At 44.7% G+C, this 23,436-nt stretch overlaps 2 protein-coding genes and 1 long non-coding RNA gene across 4 annotated transcripts in view; 2 read left to right on the top strand and 1 right to left on the bottom strand.

Annotated features, from left to right (window-relative positions):
- Positions 1–11,998: 11,998 nt before the first annotated feature.
- On the bottom strand, positions 11,999–13,520 carry LOC311252028. Its single transcript, XR_014621480.1, has 3 exons — positions 12,726–13,520; positions 12,414–12,527; positions 11,999–12,333 (listed from the first exon to the last, which is right to left on the bottom strand). It is a non-coding gene; the product is annotated as an uncharacterized lncRNA (long non-coding RNA).
- A 5,621-nt stretch (positions 13,521–19,141) lies between these two features.
- On the top strand, positions 19,142–22,386 carry ift46 (intraflagellar transport 46 homolog (Chlamydomonas)). Its single transcript, XM_084344762.1, has 5 exons — positions 19,142–19,594; positions 20,149–20,453; positions 21,395–21,488; positions 21,653–21,784; positions 21,881–22,386. Exons 1-5 carry the CDS (start codon positions 19,466–19,468, stop codon positions 22,232–22,234), a joined length of 1,014 nt encoding a protein of 337 aa, XP_084200888.1. The 5' UTR covers positions 19,142–19,465; the 3' UTR covers positions 22,235–22,386.
- A 552-nt stretch (positions 22,387–22,938) lies between these two features.
- Positions 22,939–23,436, top strand: part of LOC311252007 (RPA-related protein RADX) — a 7,158-nt gene continuing 6,660 nt past the window's right edge. For both annotated transcript variants that reach the window (XM_084344753.1, XM_084344752.1), the window contains exon 1: positions 22,939–23,049. In XM_084344753.1, the coding sequence (XP_084200879.1) occupies positions 22,978–23,049 (72 nt within the window). In that variant the 5' untranslated portion in view covers positions 22,939–22,977. The remainder of the gene's footprint in view (positions 23,050–23,436) is intronic.

Genomic DNA, 23,436 nt, shown 5'->3' with positions numbered 1-23,436 from the left:
CAGCGAGGGCCCCGCCCACTATGTGTGTGCAAAGTCTAGGGCCTTTTGACTGGTCACTGTCCTCACGCGTGGGTCGTCTGGTTTGACATCTGGGAATCCCGACCACCCCCTTCACAGTGATGCTAAATTTTAGGATTATCATGTTCCCAAGGGTCAGAACTGGACTCTGGTCCTGGTGCCCTGCTCTGACACTTGGGGGTGAATGAAGTTAGGCGCACCAGCACAACCAACCCTGTGGTCGTCACAGGGTCATTAATCCAACTTGTATGTTGTGGGTTAAGATCCACACACTTGCTCTAAATGTCATTTGTGGTTGTAGCTCGCTCCGTCACGATGTCTCACTTACTTTCTCTCTCGGTCTGTATGTCTGTTGCTATAGAAACGGAGGGGAGGAGAAGGACTGGCAAGTCACCGCTGTCAGCACTGCGACAAATACTTCAAAACATCAAGATCTTTAAAGGGCCACCAGAGAGCTCACGCTGTGGTAAGATTCAGCTGTGACCAGTGTGGGAAAGCTTTTACTCGTTCTGGTTCCCTAACAATACACAGACGTGCTCATACTGGAGAGAAACCCTACTGGTGTGACCAGTGTGGGAGAACTTTCACTTCATCAGGACAGTTGACGAGTCACCGACGTACTCACACTGGAGAGAAACCGTTCAGCTGTGGCCAGTGTGGGAAAGCCTTTACCTCTTCTAGTTCCCTAACAATACACAGACGTGCTCATACGGGAGAGAAACCGTTCAGCTGTGGCCAGTGTGGGAAAGTTTTTAAATCTCAAAGCCAAGTGAAAATGCATCGACTCACTCACACTGAAGAGAAACCCTACAGCTGTGACCAGTGTGGGAAAACCTTTACTCGTTCTAGTTCCCTAACAATACACAGACGTGCTCATACTGGAGAGAAACCCTACTGGTGTGACGAGTGTGGGAAAGCTTTCCCTTCATCAGGACAGCTGACGAGTCACCGACGTACTCACACTGGAGAGAAACCATTCAGCTGCGATCAGTGTGGGAAAACCTTTACTCGTTCTGGTTCCCTTAAAACCCATCAACGCTCTCACTCTGCATCCATAGAAACAATTTTCAGAGACAAGCGAGCTGATCCTAACGAGTAAATCTGCACTGATGATTCTTCATCCATCAAGAATTTCACCCACCTAGAAACTAAAAAACGTCTATATTTAGTGTATTTTATATACATCGTGACTGTGACTTGGGTTATTTAGACAAAAATGAAATAAGATACTCTTAATCTCTGATCACATTCAATACGTGTTGTGTACGGACAGTTGTAGGAGCTGATGTACAGCGAGGACTCATGTGAGTCACAGTCACAGCAGGATGTTTGGCTTTTGGTTTCGGGATTGTGTCTTCAGCTTTTGGACTCAGCACAGTGCTGAGTTAACATCTACAGACTAAAGTGAGCAACATAAAGTTACTAAGCAACCGCCAGCCGTCAGTTAAAAGCTGACATGGTGATCAAGACCTCAAATTGGAAGAGACGTTTTCTTGATAAAGAGGAAGCGAAGTGTCGCAGCAGTGGTCCACAAACGTTGGCTGCGTCCAAATGTCCAGACTCCACCAGTCTTGCAGACTACAACACTGACTCAGGTATGACGAACATCTTTCAAATCAACTGACCATTCATGTTCAGAGTTTGACTTTTAGGGTGAGCTGCTCCTTTGAATACTGTTGTTGATGTTGTTGTTGTTGTTGCTGTTGTTATTATTATCAAATATAAAGCAGAAATAATGAGGACAAACTAACATAATCGTGTATTTATTCATAAATCATGTGTAGTTTATGTCTCTTCTGCGAGCCAATCAGCCGACACACCATAAATGGATGTTCCTTCCAGTGTTGGTGCTACAGCTGTTGAATGCAGAGGAAGACCGGCGGCCATTTTGCGACCTGAGGACTGAACAGTCTGTAGCCCCTTTTAGTTAGAAAATGCACACTCTGCCATCTTGTCTTTGTGAAACGGAGGTGTAATATTCCTCCTTTTCAACAGTTTCTTTCAAATCTGATTTTTAACGATTCTCTCGGCTGTGATGGTTAGCATCTCCCGGATCTCAGCGGCTTTTTGGTTGCTCATCTTGACGTCCGTGGATGAAGTGATGAACTGACTGCTGTGATCAGCTTTTTCCTGCTTTAAAAACCTCCCAGCTGCGGGTCGCACAACAGTGCACGTCTTCGACGCCTCCGCCCATGTCATGCAATTTCCGGCACATCAACGCCTTGGATTGACATAGCAATGGGGGCGGCAAAAAGCGTAGAATAGAACAGAATACCCTCTGAGGCGTCATATTGGCGACCAAAACAGACCCCCAGGATGCCGCGGTCTGTCTAAATGCGCAGACCTAGCCGGAAAAAGGACGGCCAAATCGGTGGCTTGCTGTCCAGTATAAAAACGCTTTGTGTCAGAGCAGCTCACACATACAACTCTGTGTCAGCTCTGTGATGGGAATTTTGTACTTCATGTAGAGTAGTAGAGGAATAGAGGAATGTGAATTGACGTCTTACACAGCCGTATTCAAAGTAACTGTTTAATATGAGCTGTTTATGACTTGTTTTATGACCCATGTTAGGTATTGAGTAATCACTGAAGGTTAACACTTCCTTCTTTGTGAATTATTTCTTTAAGTGCAGGAGGGCATTGTTAAAATAACTCTGCGTTCATTTAGAACTGGAGGAAGGAGATCGGAGGCAGCTCAAAGTTCAAACAAGGGTTTTAATCTTGTACAAGAGGAGCATTCACAGAGCAACACGCAGGTCAGTTAAAAAGTGAAGACTGACTTTCTAAGGAGGGAATCGGGGTATTTATCTCTCTCTCTCTCACTCTGGGTGTGTTATCACTATAACAAATGCTGATTCAAACCTTCCTACAGAGAGGAGGATGTTTACCTTCAGTGTCGGTTCCTTACTTAGGTCATAAGACAAGCAAAAAGAGGTCACAGGTCACAGTTCACATTTAACAGTCTCTCTCACGAGGGCTGTGTAACATCAATTCACATTCCTCTACATGTAGTACAAAATTCTCATCACATATCCCTCCTGTTCATGATGATTTTAAGCATAATTATTACATGAATTTTGTGGAGTGTGAGAGCGAAAACCCTATTAGGCAGTTCAAAACATTCTAGTTTACCATTATCCTTCTAGATAGGGAAACTCTCTCACGGTCCTGCTGCCCCGGCAACCACACACAGGTACTCCATCAAGGCACAGAAGTTATAAGAATAAACATAAGTTCAGAAACTTTTTACTAAAACAAAATAAAAGCATCCTCACCAAGCTGGTCAACCCATCGTACTTGGCTATGGACCTGTCCCTACCTAACTAAGCTATCCCTTGCACGTAAAAGAATAAAAAGATGGGGTCACTTTTAATATGTACAATATTCACAAATGCTGTGCGTATTTTTCTCCTACGTGGCTTTAGTTAAGTCAAAAAGCTACAACTTTGTTAGATTTTCTGTAGATTAATCATAATCAGTAGAATAAACACATAAACAGCAATCATTCCTTAAACCGTTGTATCCTCATCTACATCAAAGAGGCTACAAAGTAGATCATCATCTGTCAAATCAAATGTAACATATTCTTGCGCTGTATTCTCATAGTCCCCTCGGTTGTCATCGATGGTGGGGACCCTTTTATACAGCATCGTCGTTTTGGTCACAGCGGTGTCAACGAGTCTCTGTAACAATCCTCTCAAACAAGGAATACAACATCCACAAGTGGTTAGAATAGCAATCATCACGGCTACAGATAACATCATCAACTTTTATAAAACCTGCCCATTTTCCCAAAATGTCCTGTAACAATCCTGTCAGAGCATCATCGAACCATAATTTTCAGCTAATTCTACAGATAGGGAGGTTAATCCATTCAATACCTTAGTGGTGCTGCCATCAGGTGCTGTATTGTTATGAATAAATGTACAACACATATCTCCAAACATTCTACATCCAGCCAACAACATGTCTAACGCCATCCTATTCTGCCATGCCATTAAACTAGTCTTATCTAAGTGTTGATGTATGGCCCAATTTAGGGCTGTAACGATTCATCGAGTTACTCGAGTTACTCGATTACAAAAATTGGTCGAGGCAAAAACTCTGCCTCGAAGCGTCGTTAAATTCCTGTGACGCGCAGGGACCTTGAATGTTCCACACGGACCGTTGTTACTACTACTGCGTAAAGTGCCGTACACGGACACGGAGAGCCCTCTCTGTCGCCGGAGAGCCTGAGAGCCTGACGGAGAGCCTCTCCGTACTCTCCGGGCGCGCAGTGTCCGTCACTCCGTCGCAGGGAAACGGAGACGGCAAGGGCTGTGATTGGTCCTCTAAACTCACGTCCTCGGGGGGGATTGCATTGCGTATCCGCCACCACGACGGAGAACTGCGAAGGCTCGAGATGACATGCCAGAGCAGAATCAGTTTGTGCGCGTTTAAAAAGCGTAGATATGATATCTGCTTTACAGACAGTTGAGACCGACGTGACATGTTCTCTCTCTCTGTCTGTCTGTAAGTGTGTGTGCACGTGTGTTTGTTTACGTCGGTCCGGAGCTCCTCCCTTCTAAAACAGAGCGGAGGAGAATTGTAGATGCGCGACGATGAAGAAATTATTAATTAAACAAACACGGTCCGGACCGGTTCTATAGGAAAAGTGACCTTAAATGACTTCTGTTGTGATTTGGTGCTATGTATAACATAAAATTATATATAACACAGCATGCGTGCACACACATAGGTTGCTAGGTTACCATAGCAAATAGGCCTATCCCAGAGATTATATATTATTTGTTAGTAGGTGGTTAGAAGGTGCAATCCCTTTTTGTAATGTTGTATAAGACAACACTAAGGCAAAATGGCCGTTACTATTTAAGTTTGTATTGATTCATAGTGTTACATGTTATACATGTTTTACAGTAAGTTGAAACTGTATTGTTATTTAAGGAGGAGTTGGAGTTGGAGTTGTAAGAAATACCTCTGTTTTTTAAAGAAATAAAAGCCAAATGGTTGATCATTTTACAGCCACATCATTTTCGTCATGCATTATTTGTTTTGGTTGTTTAAAAATGCAAAATATATATATATATATATACGATTAATCGATTAATCGATCGATAAAGTGCTAGATTAATCGATTCCAAAAAGAATCGATAGCTACAGCCCTAGCCCAATTGCCTCCTCAGTAAAATTCAAATCTCTCTTGATACTTACAATAAGGAATGCAATCGTGGTCGTACATAAAGCAGTTATTACACATAGTTTTAATTTTGGCATGGTGAATGCTTCTAGGAATTTACCTGGCTTTAGATGTAATCGACCTGGAGCATTGTGCTTAGAACATATTAATCATGAAGCACACAAAAAAATGTTTTATAGTTTTGAAATGTTCTCTATTATGGATACCATCCCTCCTGTTGAGACATGGGTATTCCCATGACTCAAAATTTTTCCTTCAAGGCTCTATCCAAATACCTGTTTGTGTCTGTGTGGCTCCTTTGTTTCACCACATGTTCTTCTCAGTTTTAGGTGAGCTGTTTTACATGTCTCTTAAAATGTCATGCTCTATATGTGTAGGCATAATGTCAGCGGTACAGATGTCATCTACAAACATCACAATATCAGCAGTATTGAGTAGTACATCGGTAAGATCTGGTCTTGGTAACTACACTAGTGTGCAAACTTCTTCCTCCTCATCTTCTGTGTCTTGATGTGTGTGTGTTTGTGCATGACATGGTTTAGTCATGCCGGTAAATCATTCTCTCGTCTGGGTCCTCCTCCTCCTCCTCCTCCTCCCCGCCAGCCTCCTTGACCTCTGCCCTTTGGAGCTCTGCATTCTCGAGACCAGTGTCCAAATTTACCACAATTGTAGCAGCTGTCCTCTTCTCCAAATCTCTGTCCTCCTCGTCCTCCTCGTCCTGCTCCTCTGCCTCTCCCTCTCCAGCCTCCACGATTAAAATTGCCTCGGAAATACACATCAGCCTTGGCTCTTTTTTCTCTCAGTACATTTTCTGTGTGCACTGCATGGTCGGTCGTAGCTTGTTATCCCAGCTGTTCCAACACCTGTTAGGTGCTTCTTTACAAACTGTGAGATCTCTGGCTTCATTCCATTCAGGAATGCATTTTTTAACTGCATATTGTAGAGACCGTTGTCAGCATTATCCTGTTGCATACCGCTGTTTGCTGCAAACACTACTTTCAGTCTCTCTAGGCAGATCCACACCCCTTCATCTTGCTTTACCATGCACCTTAGTACTCTTTCTGCCTCTAAGGTGTTCAGCTGGAAACTTTCACAGTCTTTCAAATTGCTCCCTAAACTCTCCTGTGTTTTCCCTCGGTCACAGAACGCCACATGCTGCGTCTTTCACGTCACCCTCTGTCCATGCTCTGTACACTCTAATTGTTGCATCTTGCCCATCCCCAGCTCTCGGGTTAGGCATTTCTATCAGCGGATATGATTCTTCTATGTCATCATTTAAACTCACTGACTCCTTTGGAGGAGAGAGTGTAGGCATGGGAATAGGATCATAAACATCATACCACTTACCCGACCTTGTTGTCTTTGGACTTCCTACGGCCCTTTCTGTCGGTGTAGGAGCAGAGGGAGTAGGTGCAGAGAGAGAGGGAGGGGGAGGAATTGGAGCTGCGACTGCAGCAGGAGGTGGTGGTAGCTGGGGGTTGAGGTACGGCGGAGGATCGGGATGGAGACCCAGAGGCACATAATCGTTTATCTCGGTTGGAGTACAACACAGGATAAAGTTTATTACCTCCTGAATCTTTTTCCTTTTCCTTTTTCTCTTTTTCTTCCTGTCTTTTCCTTTCTTCAACTTCTCTTTTCTCCCTTTCTTCTTCTCACTGTCTCACTTCCTTTTCTTTCTGCTTCTGCCTCATTTAACCATGCCTTCGCCTGTGTATCCTTCTTTGTTCTGTCTCTTCTTACTTCCCTTTGACTTTACCTCTATATCTTCTACCAGATCTCTGCACTCATCTGCCTGTAACTTTCCTCTAAACCCTTTCTTCACTTTTTTATAAATTTTACATTATCTGGTGGCCCATCCATTTTACATCTCCTTCATATTGAACCTCATCAGGTTCACCACAACATTTACAACAACTTTTACAATTTCCCATTTTGGGCCCCACGTCGGGCGCCAAAGTTTGTTAAAATAATTCTGCGTTCATTTAGAGCTGGAGGAAGGAGATCGGAGTCAGCTCAAAGTTCAAACAAGGGTTTTAATCTTGTACAAGAGGAGCATTCACAGAGCAACACGCAGGTCAGTTAAAGTGAAGACTGACTTTCTAAGGAGGGAATCGGGGTATTTATCTCTCTCTCTCTCACTCTGGGTGTGTTATCACTATAACAAATGCTGATTCAAGCCTTCCTACAGAGAGGAGGATGTTTACCATTAGTGTCGGTTCCTTACTTAGCTCATAAGACAAGTCACAAAACAAGGCCATAAAAAGAGGTCACAGGTCACAGGTCACATTTAACAGTCTCTCTCACGAGGGCTGTGTAACATCAATTCACATTCCTCTACATGTAGTACAAAATGCTCACCACAGGCATAAATTAGAAGCTGTCAGAGTGAAAACACACCCACAGACACAGACACCAAGCCTTCCTCCTCAGACATTGAGTCTTCACTTTGTCACTGACCTGCGTGTTGCTCTGTGAATGCTCCTCTTGTACAAGATTATTGTTTGAACTTTGAGCTGACTCCGATCTCCTTCCTCCAGTTTTAAATTATCGCAGAATTATTTTAACAAGCTCCTCCACGACGAAGGCTGAGTGAGGAAGAGGAGGATGAGTTCTCACCAGGTGAGTGTGTGTGTGTGTGTGTGTGTGTGTGTGTGTGTGTGTGTTGTTCACAGTGTGTTTGGTCTCTTTTTTTAGCTACAAAGTGGATGAAATGTGTCAGAAAGAGAAATGAAGGACTGAAGACTGTGCATGTGAAATACGTGCACGTCTGCAGGGTCACTAATAAACTAATACAACCATTATTTTAACCAAAAATAATTCTTTACATTAATGTTATTAACAGGTTTACAAACATGTTTTCCAGAGAAGTACACACCAAACTCTGTCTGAATGACCTCATCAGTCTCTCTCTCTGAGCTGTCATAGTAGTAACCACAACGTCACCAGCCTCCCTAAACAAATGTGGTGATTTTAAGAGTTGGTGAGTGAGAAGAAACTCAACAAACTTTCAGAAACTTTGCGATTATAAATTCTAAATCATTGGAGCCTTCTTCAAAATTCAGCAGAGTTTAAAATGAAGAAAGATTCAATTTAAACCTCTCTTTTATAGAAGAAATTCAAACTTTTACAATATTAATGAGGTAGTAATAGAAACCTTTTTGTTCCATTAGTGAATAACAAAAGCTGGTAATAAAGTGGGGATTTGCCCTTTGTATTGTTTTAAGACACATGTAAGGTATTGAGTAAATCACTCAAGGTATTGAATATATACTCAATATTATCACTTCCTTCTGTGTGAGTGATTACTTTAGGTACAGAAGGGCAGGGTGATAACACACCCACAGAGACAGATAAACACCAAGCGTTCCTCCTCAGACATGGAGTCTTCACTTTAACTGACCTGCGTGTTGCTCTGTGAATGCTCCTCTTGTACAAGATGAAACCCTTGTTTGAACTTTGAGCTGACTCCAATCTCCTTCCTCCAGCTCTAAATTATCGCAGAATTATTTTAACAAGGGGTCCAGTAGGATCCTGAGCTGTCCTCAGTGTTCGCTGCCACACACGGTTCTGAGTGTTCTGACCAGAAGTCCGATGATTTTAGAATGTGATTACACTCTCAATGAATGAATAATAAAATGTCCGGAGGATGTTTGTGTTGACCCCAAACGAGTTGAGTTTCCTCAGGAGATACTGCCGCTGCTGGCATCTCCTGAAGATCTCCTCTGTGTTGGAGGCAAATCTCAACATGCAGTCAAAGATTGTGCTCAGCAGGTATTTATACTCGTCCACCATCTCTACAGTCTCCCCATGGACTGTGCTGACGGCTGCTGCAGCCAGCTCCCTCTGCTTGCTGGAGAAGGTCACCACAATCTCTTTGGTCTTCTCCACGTTTAACTCCAGGCAGGAGTAATCACACCACTCCACAAACTCATGAAGCTGAGCTGTGGTGATGTGATGTGAGGGGCCTGAGAGCAGCGACAGGAGAACTGTGTCATCCGCATACTTGACCAGATGACAGTCTGGATGGGTGGACCTGCAATCATCAGTGTAGAAGATGAAGAGCAGAGGAGAGAGGACGCAGCCCTGAGGGGAGCCAGGAGAGGTGAAGGGGAGGTCAGAGAAGGCGTTACTGACCAGCACCCTCTGTGACCTGTCGGTCAGGAAGTCTGTAATCCACAGGATCAGCTGGTCGTCCAGGTGAAAGCGAGTGAGGAGTTTCTTTGCTGGGATGTGTGGCTGTACGGTGTTGAATGCAGAGGAGATGTCTGCACACAGGAGTCTAGCTGTGGTGTTGGGGTGTTTTAGGTGCTTATATATAGTGTCCATGATGTATATTTTAGCATCATCAACCCCCCTGCCTGAGCGATAAGTAGGGCTGCAGCTATCGAATATTTTAGTAATCGAGTACTGCTAGGGCTGAAACGATTCCTCGAGTAATTCGAGTGCCTCGAATACAAAAAATGGTCCGAGGATTTTTTTCTGCCTCGAGGAATCGTTAATTTAATTGTAGTTTTTCCGACTTTTTCCGATTTCCGACTGAAAAGAAAGGAGAACACCGTGACGTGTATTCGTTGTAACACGGCCCTTGCATACCACAACAGCAGGCCGTGTTACAACGAATACACGTCATGGTGTTCTCCTTTCTTTTCAGTCGGAAATGCTCCCACACTTTCGACATTTTCTGTCTTTTTTTATCGCCTTTTTCTTCTGTTTCATCGTCGCTATTTCTCCTCGCCTCTGCCATTTTCCCGCTCCCTCAGTCAAACACCTGTACGTCCGCTTCCTCCTCCTCCTCCTTTCTTCCCCGGTCTTCCCTTGCGTATGTGACGTAAGCACGTTGTGCCACATTGAAAGTAGTCCGTGCGGCCGCTTGAACTACAATTAAATTAACGATTCCTTGAGGCAGAAAAAAATCCTCGGACCATTTTTTGTATTCGAGGTACTCGAATTACTCGAGGAATCGTTTCAGCCCGAGAGTACTCGATTACTAAAATATTCGATAGCTGCAGCCCTAGCGATAAGCAAACTGGAGAGGGTCCATCAGTGGGTCAGAGACCTTGATGATGTGGTTCTTGATGACCCTCTCCGTAGCCTTCATCATGAGTGAGAGCCACAGGCCTCAGGTCGTTCAGAGCCTTGACAGAGCTCTTCTTGGGGATGGGGACCACTGTGGAGTGCTTCCACAGCTGGGGGACTGTGCCGCTGTCCATGGATCTTTGAAACAGGAGCTGAAACACGCCCCCCAGCTGCTCTGCACAGCACCGCAGGACCCGGCCGCTGATGTTGTCTGGGCCAGGTGCTGTGCTCTCCTTGGTCCTCCTGAGGGCTCTCACCACCTCCTCCGTGTTAAAGGAGAGTTCAGCTTCTGCAGGTGTGAGGGAGGAGATAATGTCTTCTATCTGGGTGATGTTGTCCGTCTCGAATCTGGAAAAAAAGGAGTTAAGGTCGTTGGGGAGGGATGCTGGGCTGCTGCCGGCCACCTGGATGGTCCTGTGGGTGGTGGGAGCAGAGTTCACAGCAGCCATGATTTTGATTCCCTGCCAAGCTGAGCGGAGGCTCCCTTCAGTGAATTTTTCCTCCATTTTGTCTTTGTACTTGGCATTTTTTAACCTCCTTTTTTTCAGATTTGGTGCCAGTGAAGAATATTCTCTTCTTTTTGTTGAGGATTTCCTTTAGTTCTTTGGTTATCCAGGGTTTATTGTTTGGGTAGATTGTAACCTTTTTGGTGGGAATGATGTTATCCACACAGAAAGAGATGTATGAGGACACCGTGTCCACTTGCTCACTGATGTTGCTGGAGGGGGCGAGAAGGTTATCCCAGTCTGTGGATTCGAAGCATCCCTGCAGAGTCGCAATGCTGTCGTTGGTCCACTGCTTGATGTGTTTGATAACCTTCTCTGTCCTCCTTATGACCGGGGTGTAGGCTGGTGCCAGCAGGATGGTGTTGTGGTCAGCAGAGCCAAGAGGGGGAAGATAAATGGATCTGTATGCATCTGGAATGGATCCATAACATTTATCCACAGTCTTACCCTGGCGGGTGGTGCAGGTGACATATTGCTGATATCCTTTCAGTGACTTGTCAGCTTCACAGTTGTTGAAGTCTCCCAGGATGAATTTAGGAGAGTCTGGGGATATGAGTTCAAGACTGTGTATGGTTTCCTTTATGTGCTCTATTGCTGTAGATGCGTTTGCTCTTGGGTGTAAACCAGGATGAAGAAATAGCTGTGGGAATTCTCTGGGAAGATAGAAAGGGCGGGGGGAGACGGCCAGAAGCTCGATGTCGGTGTTGCACAGCTCCTCTCTGACGACGACCATTGAGCACCAGCATGTGTTTACGTAGAGACACACGCCGCCGCCATGTTGTTTGCCGGTGAGCTCAGTGGCTGTTTTCAAAACCACATACTACCGTACTGCCTGCTACATACTGCGTTAGTATACACTGTATACTGCATACTGAATGTGGGATTCAGCATGCTACTTCAGCAGACCGACGCCGTTCACACCGCAAAATGCTAATATTTACATATATAAATTGATAAAAAATAATAAAAATTACAAAAAAATATTTAGAGATGTAAAACGTAAAAACAAGAGGCGTATCTCATGCAGCCAGTGTAGTTACATGATCCCAACATGATTTTGAGTCAATTGATCACATGACCTGGAAGCTATTGAGCTAACATGCTAATATTTACACATAAAAATTAATACAAATTAATAAAAAATATTTAGAGATGTAAAATGTAAAAACAAGAGGTGTATCTCATCCAGTGGAATAACATGAGGCAACACTAGTCGGGCTCCAATGATTTTATTATAACATAAACATGTCCCTTGTTTCTGTTGGCATAAGGGACATTTCCAGGTTTTGTCCATGGACAGACATGAGCCATGGACCCACTGGTCGCAGTCATCACATCGGATCTGTTTAATTGAAAACAAATTATATATTTCATTATTTTTTTTGACACCTAAACATTATATTTTTTTCATGGCTATATAACAATTCAACATGTCTTTAACTGTTTTTCAATTACTCACCCATTGTACAATGGCAGTTCCTGGTCCTGGTGGCTTGAAGGTGGCACACATAGCACAGCAAGTTTGATCATCAAAGACTAAAAAAAAACAACATTTATTTAATTATATTTACCTCGTATGTATCTTGTTTTTGATTTGTAGCTTAATTAGCCTTTACCTGAGGCCTCCAGGATGTGAAGAGCCAGATCTCTCCTCTCCTCCATTTCTTTTTTAGATGTGCTGAAGTTCATGTCAGGGATGGCTGGGAAAGCCTTTATCAGGGCTTTTACATCTAAACAAGATCAAATGCAGGTACAACAATAATGGGCGGCATATAATAAACTACATACACTCATGATCGCTATTAAAAAAAAAGTTATCTCTAGTCACACTATAATTTGTACATTTGCCGATATTGGTTCACATCAATTCATCTTTCCCAAGAAAAGTTCCTACCTCACATATCATGAAAACAATAGTTTGGACTTACCTTTACAACAACGACACCACAGCTGCTTCATCTTGTTGGAGTGAATGGGACATAACGCCCCCTTTCCACTGGACATCCACCCATTCGTCTCTCCATGACATGTGCGCCTCATCATGAAGTCCTCCCTGAATAAAGTTTATATTCATCATTCTCTTTAAATTCAGGTCCCTCGTGTCCAGAGATTATCACACACATTTGCAACAACCCAGTGAATAACCAGTGTTTTCATTCATTACAAATACTCATTCATCATCACCATTTTCAGATCAACCCCCAAGATGGAGACACACTGTTCAATTTTAGGAACCGTTTTCAAAACTAAATGAAATTAAAATTAACTTGTTAAGGATACAGTGCAACATCCATGCAGGATACAATGATTGCATCCTGCATGGATTTCAGCTGGTCACACTAACGGAAACAGGACGACACAGACAGTTACGTCAACACCTACCAAGATAGAAAAAGTTTCCTCTCTGTTAGCTCTGACTACAAAACATGTATTCAGGGACACGCATCAGTTGATAACATTTTGAACTGACATTGCTGCAGATGTAAAAAAATGTACCGTGGGTCATTTTTATAATCTATTTTACAAGTGAAGTCCCAGCAGCTAAGTCAGAGCTTTAAGGTCTGAACATTGAATGCAGTTGTTTAAATCACTGGCTTTACATCTTTGATCAAGATTTTGACCCATATCATTTTAGAAATGAATATTTTACCTTTTAGAGTTATCTATCCCAGCTATTGATCATTAAAAGAGCCTTGGCATGTGGCCCATCGAAACACTGTATCCTTAACAAGTTAATTTTCATTTCATTAAGATTTGAATACAGTTCCTAAAATTGAACAGTGTATCTCCATCTTGGGGGTAGTAGTTGTTAATTAACTTCCTTAAGTTACATAGTTTCTGATGTTTTCTCAGCCTCTGTAGCAAATAGAAACGAAATTCAAAGCTTACTTCAGCCGCAGTGAAGACAGTAGTCACTTTCTGTAACTTGGAGATCAGCTTTCTGTTTCCTCCTTCTCTCTCCTCTTGTCAGCTCGGCTGGGGCAGCTTCTTTTCATCTGTCTCTTTCCTTTACTTTTCTCTTCTATACTCTCCTCTTCTTCTCTCGCCACTTCGCGCCGTTTGTTTTCGTTTTGCTGCTGTCTTCCTGGATCCGTTCTGCACATGTGCAGTAAGATGGACTGATCCAATGTAGTGGAGACTGAAGGGGGGCCCGACACACACATAATACGATTTGCATTCTGCTGCATTTTAGCTAGAGGATTTTAATCAAAAACATAATTAATGTGCGCAACTAAGTAATAACTGTATTAACCATAAGTGTATGAGGATTTTTATGGGGCCCTCAGGAACTTGGGGCCCTAGGCAACCGCCTAGTTTTGCCTAATGGTAAGTCCGCCCCTGTCCGTGAATGCAAGAACTGAGGCAGTCCTGTAATCATGCATGTGGTTAACATTAGCTTGCAGCTCGTCTGTTTTCTATCATGTTTTAGTTTTTAGTTTTAGACCATCAAGTCCACCTTCTGCAAGTGAAAGGACTTTATCCTTAGCCCTGACAGTGATTATATTATATCGTGTATTAAAAATCAATTGTTTACATAATTATAATGAAGTTATAATGAAGTTGTAATGAAACTGGATGAGAATAATACGCAGAGTGTACAAGCTGAGCATGGTACAAGTTGACATGTAGCAATAATTAAGTAAAAGAGGAACATCAGCTGTGCGGTGAGTCTTCATGCTACAGGAAGCAGCTGCACGCCTTTATAAGGAAGTAAGCAGAGCCTCCCTCTGATGCAGTGATAGGAACCATGTGACTGAACGAACACACCTGCGATTGTGTTAAATAGAAACAGCAGCAACAGAAGAGATGGTGTTGTTTCTTGGATTAACCGACGAGATGTACGAGAACGCAGAACGGACTTAAATAGATTCACATCTGAGCACAAGGAGGACTAAACATTTTCTGATTAGTATATTTGGACCTTGGACTTCTTCAATTCACTCTGCTGACATGAAGTCTGGACTTTGAGGGAACTTGGGGACCTCAGACGGGTCTTAAGTTCCCACAGAGACTCAATCTCGACTACATCTATGTATTTTAACCAGCCTCGGCTCCTGTAGATGATTCTTTATTATACACTGAACTGTGATTTTTATCAACAGGTATTCTTGATGATTGACATTAACTGAGATAAGTTTGAGCTGTATGCTTTGCCCTTACTAAAACCTACATCGTGCATTTAAAGTAGAAGTTGTGGACACTGAAGTCTCTATGATGGAAGTTAAAGTTTGGTGATAAGTGTGCAAAATATTAAAACCTTTAAAACTCATCCTGGCACCAAACCAGGTGCTCAGATCATTGAGAGCAGAGCTGCTGTTATTGATGTGGCTGGTGACTGTATCAGACTCAGGTGCTACACCAGAGGACGCAGGGTAGACGTCCGGACGTAGGCAGTGACACGCTGGACGAGTCTCCTCGCTATCAGCTTACGCAGTCCCAAGTTAAATCCATATTTAAGCAACACCTTGTAGGTTTAGGGACCTGACCCTTAAAATGGAGAGCTGGTCCAGTACCTCCTGGACAGGGACAAACTCAGGATCTAACAAGTGTCAGCCACACCACTACCTGCCTCCAGGTGTGTGATGTAAGAGCAGCGATGATCTTCCACTGGTTCCGCTGCGTTGAGTATCTGCAACCGTGCAACCAGTGGATTTCCTGGGTTAGTCCAACTTGAACATCATGGTTTATGTTTTATGTTCAGTGTTTGCTGCTCTAAATGTTGTTCATGGTTCTAGATGGCTTGCTCCACCATGACATCACACTAACTCTCTCTCTCTCTCTCTGTCCATGTCTGTCTGTTGCTACAGAAACCAAGAGGAAAAAAGGAGCGTGAACATCACCGCTGTCAGCTCTGCGACAAATCCTTCATAACGGCCAGCTCTTTGAAGCTGCACCAGAGAGTTCACACTGGAGAGAGACCGTACAGCTGTGACGAGTGTGGGGCAGCTTTTAGCACGGCAGGTAACCTTCAATTACACCAACGTGTTCACACTGGAGAGAGACCGTATAGCTGTGACGAGTGCGGGAGAACCTTCATGTATTCAGGTCACCTCAAAACTCATCAACGTGGTCACACTGGAGAGAAACCATACGGCTGTGACGAGTGTGGGAAACGTTTCTTTAAGCGAGATCATCTAAATGTTCACCAACGTATTCACTCCGGAGAGAAACCGTACACCTGCGACCAATGTGGGAAAAGTTACTCTACATCATGTTACCTGACGAAGCACCGACGTATTCACACTGGAGAGCGACCGTACTGGTGTGAAGTATGTGGGAAAACGTTCAGTCACCCGACTGGATTGAGCAGTCATCAACGCATTCACACCGGAGAGAGACGGTACAACTGTGACTGCTGTGACAAAGCTTTTTATAGGGCGTGTGACTTAAATATCCATCGACGTGTTCACACCGGAGAGAAACCGTTCTGGTGTGAACAGTGTGGGAAAACGTTCAGATCATTGAAAGTGTTAAAAAGACACAACCGTGTTCACACTAAAGAGAAACCTAACAGCTGTGACTAATGTGGGTAACGTTTCTCTAGACCGGCACCAAGGCCTTCACACTGGAGAGGGTGCAGACAGCTGTGGACAAACCTGCACAACATTAAGTGCGCTTAAAATCCACCAATGTGTTCACAGCGGAGAGAAACCATACGGGTGTTTCCACTGTGGACAAGAAACAAGCTGTTTCAGTGATGGACAGTAACCGGTATTTAATTAAGAAATAAATGTCGGTCATGAAAATCCCATCTATATATTTCAATAAGAGAAAAGTGTTTTTATAAATGTTTATTTCAGCGTTCATTTCATTGGATGACCCGGCTCTTACATCAAGGACGCTCCGCTTCCTGAGGATACAAGGCAACAACTTCAGTGTCCTCTTTTAAATCTCAACTTTTTCAGAGTAGATTCAGTCACTTTATACAATTTTGCTGTTATCATTAATCACTATCAACTATCATTTTCACTGTGTTTCTTGTTTGTAAAGCAGTTTGTTACAATGTTTTGAACAGTGCGGTATAAATGTGAAGTTGAAGTTGTTTGTGCTGTGCTGGAACAATTAAAGTGGACTTAATAACTACTGAGCTTGAGTTTTGGACTCTGTGTGGACGTTGCCCTCCGACCCTGCAGTCGGCGCTGTGGACACGTCTGCATGGAGACAAAGAGACTTTTCATTGGATTTGGACCAACAACTCATTTATGTGAAAACAAACAATGTGATTTGATGTTTTGGTTTCTTTAATTAAAGTTTGTCAGCTTCACAAATGTGTCGTTATGAACACTTTTTCACTTTAGACTAGAGTTGTCACGATACCAAAATGAGTAACCACGATACTATACCAGACAAAGTATCATAGTTCCGGGTATTATCGCGATACTGCAGCCTTTTTTTATTATTATTATTTTCATGAACTGCAATGTATTTGTACAAGTTATAAATACTTATTAATTACTTATGTTGTTTGGTGCATGATAAACACAACACTGGTGAAGTAGGAATTAGACTGAAACAAATATTTTTATGAATAACTATTAAAAAAGTTAAAATTGAAAAAAACAAACAGACCACTGGCCTTTTCTCTGCGTGTTTGTGTGTCTAGTCATACTTTGACATCCTTTAACTCTTCATTCCTCAGCCTGTACACGGAGCATATAGCCTGATATTAGCCAATGAGAAAATAAACAGGGCGTACTAAGCTGCTATTCGACATATAAATCTGGGTGACAACACTGCAGGTGTTTTATGAGGTTGGACGTGTTCCCTCCTTTGGCTCCTATAGCTTGGTGGCAGCGCCTGCACAGTGGACGGCCATCGTCTATTGCTTTACTGTCTGTGCCTTGTTTAAAGCCACAATAGCTCCAAATGTAACTTTTGGACTTTGTTTTTTTGAGCAGCATTAGTGGCACCACTGACGACGACGCCGCAGCAGACTCGCTGCTCGGGCCCGGTGCATCGCCGTGGGGGGTGTGTTTTTGAAGCGAATTTCTATCGAAGCGGAGCTGTCTCCATGGAGTTTGTTCTTGCCGGCAGAATAACACGGACAGCCGATCAGCTAACAGACGGGCGGACCCAGCCTATCATATCCCCGGACGTCACCATTAACAGGCAAGCAGCCAAACATTCAGCAGCTGTGTAGTTCGGTTGCAGTAGTTGCCATGTGGGTTTGTTTACAAGGGAGTAGCACGCGGTGAGAAGCCGGGAGGAAAGTAGAGGCGCCGCTATGTAGCGGAAACTGGCACCGGCAGTATAGTAATCCACGGTAGTACCGTTGACTAGAATTTCTAGTATAGTAGGAACCGTTACGATTTGGCACCGCGGGGTACCGTGGGTACCGTGCAACTCTACTTTAGACACGTTTGAGCTTTGATGTGTTTCTGTCAATAAAATTATTGGATTTAAAATCTTCAGCTACCTCAACAAATATATCCGTCATGTCTATTTGATATTCTCACCAGCTGTTTGAACCAGACTAACGTTTTCTCTTTGCTTCGGGTCATTGTCATGCTCTAAAATAAATCTTCTCCCAAGTAAAGTCGTCGTTCTCTTGCAGACTGAATCAGGTTGTCCTCCAGGAGTTCACTATATTTAGCTGCATTCATTTGACCCTCATCCTTCACAAGCCTCCAGGACCTGCTGCTGAGAAGCGTCCCCACAGCCCGATGCTGCCACCACCATGCTGCACGGTGTCTGTCAGACATCCAGTGATGCGTCTTCAATTCTAAGATTGAAGTCTTTCTATCAGTGGCTCTAATCATCCTGTCATCAATCACTTAGTCGACTGAAGGAAAATCTTTTGATTGATTTATTGTTTCAGTCATTCCTGATCAAACATGTCACGTGTTCTGGTTCAGCTTGTTGAACATGAAGAGTCTTTGTGTCCTGGACTGTTGATACGACAGCACCACATATATGAAGACGTCACTTTGGGCTCTGGGAAACTGTGATGAGCATTTATCACAGTTTCTTCATCATTTAAAAAACAATCAATCAGTTATTCGTGAATGTAAACCTCAAATGCATCAACAATGAAAACAGCTGTGAGTTGCAGCTCAGTCTGAACGCTACAATCAGATAACGGTGGGATGAACTCTGCAGGCGAACAGGATGATTATCGATACAAATCAGATTCATAATGAAACAAATAAAATAAGAAAACACGCCGGAGCTAAATAAATAAATAAATAAATAAAATAAATTGTGATTAAATCATTAAATCAGTCTGTCTGCGCTCCTGTGTGCTGCAGTTCTTAGTGCCGCCGCTTGGAGGCGCTGCTGTCTCTGACCGACACAACTATATCCCATGATGCACTGCGCTGCCCGTTGCTAGGAGACAGTACATTCCCTCAGTAGCTAGCTGCTAGTTGGAAGCTAACAAGAGTGCGCAGATAAACTGAACTGAGACATGTAAACACTTTAAACACGTGTATATTAATATATTAATATATTAATATATGTATTTATCTGCAGTCGTCTCTGTGAAGTCACACCGTGTGTTAGTTGGTCCAGAAGCTTTAAACCTGCCGGAGTTCGGTTTGTCGTTAGCAGTTCGGCTAATGTTAGCCTGAGGAGCTAACGGCTGACCCGAACCCTCCGGAGCTCTTCTCACCGGGACGTCAGCGTGTGTGCCCGCGGCTGGCTTCACCCGGTGCCCCGTGAGCGTCCCATGGAGCGGCCCGACCGGGGCAAAGACACCCGGCTGCTGAACAACCAGCCGTTCGACGAGAGCCTGGAGGTGATCGACTCCGAGGAGGTGACGAGCGTCTACAGCCCGACTCCCCGCAGCCGGCGACAGGTAACATCCTCCAGCCATCACCGCTGCCCTGCCCGGCTGCAGCGGGCCGAACCGGGCCGGCGGCAGCCCTCTGCCCGGCTGCAGCGGGCTGAACCGGGCCGGCGGCGGCAGCCCGCTGCCCCGTGTTACTGACAACCACAGCTGACAGATACTGTATATACTCCTCAGAAATACCTGCAACAAGTACTTCATGTAGTTTAAGTAAAAGTACACACATATTATCAGCTTCATGCAGTGAAAGTAGTAATAGTTTAGTATCAGCAGTAAAAGTACCGCAGTACTGTGAGTAAATGTACTTTGAATTTACATTTTTGAGCTGATTTAAATGAAATATGTGACATGAAGAGATCCTTGACTCCAGGTGTGTGTGTGTGTGTGTGTGTGTGTAGTTTTGTATCAGAGGTTAATGTTGTGGTGTTGTGACAGCCTGAGATTGTACAGTCGTGTTACAGAGTGGAGCCTCTTCACTCACAGAGGATCTTCGGTCGAGTTTAGTCACACACACTGACGGATGATGTCATCTGCTGTGACATCACTGATGTTTTTTCTTCCAGTCAGAGTCCAGGAGGAGTCGGAGGGGGCGTGGCCTGATGTCGGCCAACAGCGGCAGCGACGAGTTCGATGACGACCGCACGCCTCTGAGGGCCAACGAGGCGACCGGCGGGCAGCCTGGGGTCGGTCCGCACGAGGAGGACGAGGAGGAGGAAGAAGAGGACGAAGAGGAGGAGGACTCCGATGAAGACGACTCTGAGGATGACGACGAGCCCAGCAAGGCTCCGGAGGGGGCGTACGACCCCGCCGACTACGCCAACCTGCCCGTCAGCACCGAGATCAAAGAGCTGTTCCAGTACATCACACGGTGACGAGTCTTCTTCTTCCATCACTGCTGATTAACTTCTGAACACACCACAGTCCACTCACAGACAGCCGCCATGTTGGTTTCAGCAAGTACAACTGATTGTAAATGAATCAGAGGAGTCAGCCATCATCTCCTCCCTCCACGCTGATGACAGTCAGGTGAAGTTTCATACACAAAACATTTCTGGGCCACAAAGTGTTGTCCGTCTGCAGTGGACCTCCTCAGATCAGTGTGGTATCTGTGATCACAGCAGACGAGCTGCATGGAGACATCTGATGGTTCAATCATCTCCAGCTGCTTCAGGTGTTCAGCAGAACGCTGCAACTCTGTTTTACTGTGAAGCTCCAGAAATGTTCTGTGGACTACGAGACTTCACCTGACTTTATATCATCAGGAGGAGACGATGACTGAGCCTGACTTTATATCATCAGGAGGAGACGATGGCTGAGCCTGACTTTATATCATCAGGAGGAGACGATGGCTGAGCCTGACTTTATATCATCAGGAGGAGATGATGACTGAGCCTGACTTTATATCATCAGGAGGAGACGATGGCTGAGCCTGACTTTATATCATCAGGAGGAGACGATGGCTGAGCCTGACTTTATATCATCAGGAGGAGACGATGGCTGAGCCTGACTTTATATCATCAGGAGGAGACGATGACTGAGCCTGACTTTATATCATCAGGAGGAGACGATGACTGAGCCTGACTTTATATCATCAGGAGACGATGACTGAGCCTGACTTTATATCATCAGGAGACGATGACTGAGCCTGACTTTATATCATCAGGAGACGATGGCTGAGCCTGACTTTATATCATCAGGAGGAGACGATGGCTGAGCCTGACTGAGGTTACTGTTTGATAAACCAGGTCTGGTTCTGGTTCTCTGTTGTCTTGGTCCGTCTGACACTAGCGTCCTGTGGTCTCCTCTCAGGTACACCCCTCAGTCCGTGGAGCTGGAGCACAGCCTGAAGCCGTTCATCCCGGACTTCATCCCGGCTGTTGGAGACATCGACGCCTTCCTCAAGGTACACACACACACACACACACACACACACACACACACACACACACACACCTGTGGTTTACTATGTGACCAGTGGTTCTGGTCCATGAACGGAGCGTGCTGTGGCTCTTAAATAAAAGACACTGGTGGTTCTGAGTCCTGGTGTGTTTCCTGTGTGTCGTTCAGGTTCCGAGGCCGGACGGGAAAGTGGACAGTCTGGGTCTGCTGGTTCTGGACGAGCCCAGTGTGAAACAGTCGGACCCCACGGTGCTGTCACTGTGGCTGTCAGAGGAGACCAAACAGCACGGAGCTGCCGAGGTACTCCACCGACGGCCCACTGATCTGTTAGCTCGATGCTAGTGCTATGCTGAGGGTCTCTGTAAAACCTGAAACCTCTCCGTCTCTGTCCTCCAGCTGAAGAAGGTGACGAGCGTGGCCAGTCCTCAGTCCAACCCGCGGGCGGTGGACAGCTGGGTGGACAGCATCAGCGCCCTGCACCGCTCCAAACCTCCGGCCAGCGTCCAGTACAGCCGAGCGATGCCCGACATCGACAGCCTGATGCAGGAGTGGCCGGCCGAGCTGGAGGAGCAGCTGGGCCGCCTGCAGCTGCCTCCGGCCCGGCTAAACTGCAGCCCCGCCCAGTACGCCGACATCATCTGCAGCCTGCTGGACATCCCCGTCCACGGCAGCCGGATCCAGTCTCTGCACCTGCTGTTCAGCCTCTACCTGGAGTTCAGAGACTCGCAGCACTTCACACGCAGAGCCTAGAGACCACGTCTGTCCCCTCACACACTCACCTGGGTTCAGTTAACAGGAAGTCCGGTGTCAGACGGGACCTGAAGAGAGTTTAAGTGTAGTTTGGCTGCTTGTGTTTGTTATAAACATGTTTGTATTCCTCACAGTAAAATGTCTCAACAGTTCATGTTCTCAGTTTGATTCTGCTTCTTTATCCTCTGCAGACCTTTTCCATACAGTCACACCTGCTACTGAGCGAGCATTTAGTGCTTTTGATTCTCGAGGGATTTCAGGTGGCAGCTAATCAGCACCAGACTCCCTTAACAAATGTGTCAGTTTCAGCTCAGCACTCTTATTTCTTACTGTATATCATTTATTTCCCACTCACATTGGACAGACTCCATGTTTCTACTCAAAGACAGAAAGAAGTTCATGGAGAACATTTGCTGAATTCACAAGAAGGAACAAATCAGTGAGAATCAGTCAGAGACAGAGTTTCACACAGTTTATAAAGTGTCTCCAGCTCAACAACTCTTAAATCACTACATTTGTTAAGGGAGTCTGGTGCTGTGGAGGTGACTGGTTCACTGTTTGGATCAGCTGAAACACATTTTATAATATTTATTCACTTCCGGTGTCCGCGGATGGATTTTTTGGTGTCACAGGAAGAATAAATAATAAATCGACTGACTTTATGATACATTAATATTCACTGAACAAAACATCTCTTTCTCCCACAATGCACCGCACTGTTATGTTCGAGCTGCTCGTCCATCATGGCGGCGACTGGCTGCGTCTTCCACAGAATCCTGACCCGGTCCAGACCGTCTAGACCCGGTCCTAACAAGGTGTGACCCGCCTCACCGTCACCCTCCTCCTTATCATTCATACATAGCGATTGATCGGTGAACTAACTGGCGCGCGTGCGTGTGGAGGCAGTTAAACGTTCATTCGGTCTGTCTCATCCCGCTCTTTGCTCTCGACCAGACTCCATTCAAATATCCACCGATTTAACGGCAGACGGCTCATCCTACTGAACAGAACTCCGTGTTTTTCTCCTCAGCCTACTGCTTTAAAACCGAGGTTTTACCTGAAGGACCCGCTGCTCACTGTGTTCTGGATCTGCCGAATGACTTGTTTTGTCCATAAGATTATAAACGTGCTCAGCTGATCTGTACCTGCGTTTCCTTTTCCCGGTAACTCCAGCTTTAGTTAAATCATCTGATATTTAAACG

The sequence above is a fragment of the Pagrus pagrus genome (assembly GCF_965226575.1).
Source record: "Pagrus pagrus genome assembly, chromosome: 22".
Classification (NCBI taxonomy): Eukaryota; Metazoa; Chordata; class Actinopteri; order Spariformes; family Sparidae; genus Pagrus; species Pagrus pagrus.
Note: the sequence above shows the minus strand (reverse complement) of the source record. Positions and strands in the feature narration are given on the sequence as shown.